Raw genomic sequence first — 4,600 nt, forward strand, 5'->3', positions numbered from 1 at the left:
TCAGCTTCCCGCTGGGCGCCCGCGGCACTGGGCTAGGTCACAGTTGATTCCTGGTCAGGGCATAAGCCGGGGTTGTGGGCTCCATCCCCAGTGCGGGGCATGCAACATCATGGATGTTTCTCTCACTCCCTCTCTGAAATCAATAAAAAAGTATATTTTTTAAAAAGACCATGTCTGATATGTCTCTTCTCCAAACCCAAATGGTTCCTTATCTCCTCCTGAGTTGAAGCCTTTATAAGGGCCTAAAGGGTCCTCCATGAACTGCCCCTGCCCTCTGCCTGCTTCAAGACAGATATTCTTGCTGTTCCTCTAAACACCCACATGGCTCGGTCCCTCACTTTCTTCAGGTCTCAGCTCAAATGTCACCTTATCAGAGGCTTATCTGATCACCCCAAATAAAATATCAGCCCCTCCCCCTGCCCAGCCCTGTTTACCCCCAATCCTCTCTCCACAGCACTTTCTCTGAGGACAAGGGTAAGTTCTGCTTATTGTTCTATTCCTAGTATAGTATTTCTGGTGTTTCGTAGACTCTTGGTAAATGTGCTAAATAAGTGAATGAATATTCAATGAGTAATTATTAATACACGTCAGGATGCTCCTCTTCTCAACATCAGAGTATTAATTTCTCAATCCACAATCTGAATCCGTTTCCCAGGACACATCAGAGAAGGATGAGTTCTGTAAGTGGCACTCACCGAAGGTCAAATGTCCCAGTGAGGGATGCATATTAATGTTGGCCCAAATAGATCTGAACAGAGTAATTTTTAACTTTAAGATTCCATGTTTTGAGGAAGATATTGAAATGTAAATACTTACAATTCATTCCTGCAAATCTGGAATGCCTAAGCTTCTACCCAAGTTTGGATTTCTTCAACAGGTTACTCAAACATTGGAACTTTCTTTTTCATCCTGACACCTCCTCCTCATAACAACTTTGAAAGGAATGTGCACCATTCTTCATTCTCTGGTTACTGTTCTGTTAATATACAGAACGAAGCAAATAACCAGACGACTGGTTTGAAAAGCAAACCAAAAAAGATTTAGGGACTTGGGAACCACCTGAATTCAAGTAACATGTTAAGCCCATTTGCTCCATTACTCTCCAGTAAAAAAGGTGAAAACAAGAGTTGTGGAGGTGAGCGTGGGTGGTGGGTACAATCAGCTCTAATGGCCTACATTAGTGGTTCTCAAAGTGTGGTCTGGGAATCTACTCTTTTAGAGGATCTGCAAGGCCAAAGCTATTGTCATTAAAAGTTAGGTGACATATGTAAAATTAACATTATTTTTTCAAATTCTTTGTCTCACAGGTGGTTTTCCAGGTCACATGAGAGGCAATGTCACAAGAGACTAAATGCAGAAGCAGACATGAGAATCTAGCTGTCTTCAATTAAGCCAAACATTATAGGGATTTGCAAAAATGTAAAACAATGCAACTCTCCTCATTAAATACTTGTTTTGGAAAAAGTTGTTTTCCAATTTAGAGTCTATATATATAAAAACCTAATATGCAGTGTCTCCTCAGGAGTTCAACCAACCAGGAGTTCGATCACTCACTATGATGTGTGCTGACCACCAAGGGGTGGCGCAGAACGCAGGCAGGCCCAGCCGGCAGCTAGTAGCCGAGGGAAGGCCCTGGCCGGCAGCTGGCAGCCACTAGGGACTCTACCCATGTATGAATTTTGTGCACTGGGCCTCTAGTATCCTAATAAAAGGGTAATATGTAAATTAACCATCACTCTGTCACAAAGATGGTGGCACCCATAGCCAAAAGATGGTGGTGCCCAGTCCTCTCAGCCCCATCGGAGTCCCCAAGTCCCAGGGGGCGGCCGCTGAGAGCAGGCAGCATGAGTGGCCTAGCAGAATGCTTGCTGTATAAACAAGCACCTTCTGTTAGCATTATGAGACCAGTACCTGTTACAGTCCCTAGTGCTGTGATGGAAGGCATTCTGCTGCCTTGCTTTATACACACAGCCTTCAGATACTACTCAATCCGCACTAAACTAGTAACTAGCAGGAGTCTCTCACTAAAGTTCAGGGCTTTTCCAGTAAATACCCTCCCCACTTCTCCCAAGTACAAGTCCAGCTATTTGTAAGCCCAAACTCCACTGTCATGAATCTGTGGGATGTTTTAGTAAAGAGTAAACCTTACTTTGTAATCTACGTAAAACAAACTTTTTGTTAACATGGTGTTAAAATGGCTAGACAAATTTTCACTACATTCAATGGGCATGCTTAGGATGGTCTGAATTAAAAGTTAGGTGGCATATGTAAAAATCACTTTGGGACTACATGAGTAAGATAGGGATTCATCCTCCAGCTGAAATTGAGGATTTTTTTTTTTTAACCAAACTTCAGAGGGCATTTCGGGATGATTGACCAGAAACACAGGATACGGCATGTATGAAATTCTCTTAGGGGTCCCTGGGGTAGGAAGGCAGAGCAAAGATAATATCCATCCAGAGCATTTGAAACTGAAGTATGAGATCTACATTACAAGTGACTGAAACATGCCATATATTAAAATGTGAGACAGAGAAGACACATACTAGTTTCAAATATTGCATCCCCTCACTCCAACTGAAGCAGCCCATTCCAAGCTGCTTCTTCCATGAAAGACGTCATGTAACATGCCTCAGGATGACCACCACCAGCAGGGTTTGCTTAGTGATGGCTAATGATTCTCTCCAACAACACAGGGTAGGCCAGCTAGTTTATTCATATTAAATCTAAACTCTGGATCTCTGGCTTAATAACATAAGAAACTTGTAAAGACAATAAATTTTGCATTAAATCAGAGATGGCTTAAATCAGTCATAGAAGTTCTAATATTCTGAGCTGGCAATTACTGCATAACAAATGTTCAGTCCAGTTACAAAACCACATTTCATTTCCTTGGCCACAAAATCTTTCACAGATTTGAAAAATGCTTTTACCATGTACCCACTGCTACCAGTCACGTAATTATAGTTTCTTCATCCCCCAGGAACATCACTAAGTGAAAGGACCTTTTCTTTGATCAGTTTGTAGGTATGTAAGAACTCTGAGAGTAAGTTTAAAGAATGAATATGAACTGAGATGCCAAGTAAAGTTTTTATTGCAAGCACAGTGAGCAGGAGGTGTCTTCTCACACAAAGTGGCTGCCAGGTCTGCCATTAACTACATCTCTCTGACAGCCCTTCATTGGTTTAAAGCATATTAGTTGGTTCTTGCTATCAGGTGTACATCATTTCTGCCATGTGGGACATTTTCTTGGGAATATACAAGTAATATTCCATGTAGCCTGACAGGTCCTCAATGGTCACATCATCCACATAGACTCGAGCTTGCTCAGAACAGGAGCGCGGGGAGCCAGACAGAGTTCTGGTGTGAAGCGACTGAGAGTAGTCCTCAAGCGTGGATCTTCGTTCTGGGGCCAAGGGAGGGACATTCTGCAAGCCTGAAAAGGAATACACCTCCATATCATGCCACCTCTTACACTGGCACTCCTTGCCTAGGCATGCACATGGCTGGCCCTGGTTTAGCTTGGAAACAGATTGAAAGTCAGAGAGTTCATTGGCCTTGAGACTTGCTTGGGAGACTTGAGTAGCATCAGAGGAGTCTTCCTTCTTACTCTCTGACGGCAGCCTTGGAACCGAAGTTCTCAAAGGCTCAACAACTGCCCCTGTGTGATTAGTATCGAGAGAAGTAGAGCATTCTCCTGCACTGAAGTCTTTAGGGGTTGAAATTCCCAGCCCACTGCTGGCATCAGGGGAGTCAGTCTGGCCTTTGTGCTTGAGCTGGCTGCTGGAAGAAGATGCTATTGTACTGCAATGTATAAACTTTGGGGGATGAAGGACAGGAGATTTAGATCGTCGACGACGTTGGGTTCTCATTGCTCCTCGTGAAGACTTCCGTGTAGAGCTAAGAGGAAAAAAATGTACAAGATGTTGGGATACAGAGCTCTCCTAAGCAAATGCTTTAGGACAGTTGGAAATCTGCCCCCTCTCAGACTTATGAGTCTAAGAGGTCATAAGTTTTCCCCCAAGGGATGTGCCCACCTCCCTTTTAAACTGCCTATGTCTCTGTGTCTCAAAAACGTCAACATCTCCATATTAGCCACTTATAAAAACAGGAGAGGTAAAGGGTAGTTTTTACCTGCCTTTCTTGAGCCAAACATTTAGTGCAAAACACCCACCCTGTCCCAACCCTTGGCTCAGGAACCTGTGACCCAATGGGTTTAAAGAAGCACCCTGTATAGACAACTGTACAAAACTAAATGTTTCTATGCCTTGAATTCAGCAGCTTCAGTATCACTGTGAGGCTAATGCTACAAATGGCCATTATGGCATGATCTCTAAACAGAGCAGCAGGTTTAGGGTTCATTTCTATCACTGATTAACAGCTGACAGATTTAGACAACTGAAGTTTTCAGATATTGGGACATATTAGATAAACTACGTAACTTAAAAAAAGTTTAATAAACAAAAGAACCAAGCAAAGCAAAAAGGAGACAAAATTGCCAAGCAAGTTTGAAAATAGAACCAAATAGAACTTTAAGAAATAAACTTTATATTTGAAATTAAACTAAATGGATGGGCTAAGCAGAATATATACAGTTAGG

At 42.6% G+C, this 4,600-nt stretch overlaps 1 protein-coding gene across 3 annotated transcripts in view; it reads right to left on the bottom strand.

Moving 5' to 3' along the window:
• Positions 1 to 3,071: 3,071 nt before the first annotated feature.
• The window catches only part of OSER1 (oxidative stress responsive serine-rich 1), a 10,850-nt gene continuing 9,321 nt past the window's right edge, over positions 3,072 to 4,600 (bottom strand). For all 3 annotated transcript variants that reach the window (XM_015563930.1, XM_006763765.2, XM_015563929.1), the window contains one exon: positions 3,072 to 3,900. In XM_015563930.1, the coding sequence (XP_015419416.1) occupies positions 3,213 to 3,900 (688 nt within the window). In that variant the 3' untranslated portion in view covers positions 3,072 to 3,212. The remainder of the gene's footprint in view (positions 3,901 to 4,600) is intronic.

Source organism: Myotis davidii, unplaced genomic scaffold (genome assembly GCF_000327345.1).
Source record: "Myotis davidii unplaced genomic scaffold, ASM32734v1 scaffold199, whole genome shotgun sequence".
Taxonomy (NCBI): domain Eukaryota; kingdom Metazoa; phylum Chordata; class Mammalia; order Chiroptera; family Vespertilionidae; genus Myotis; species Myotis davidii.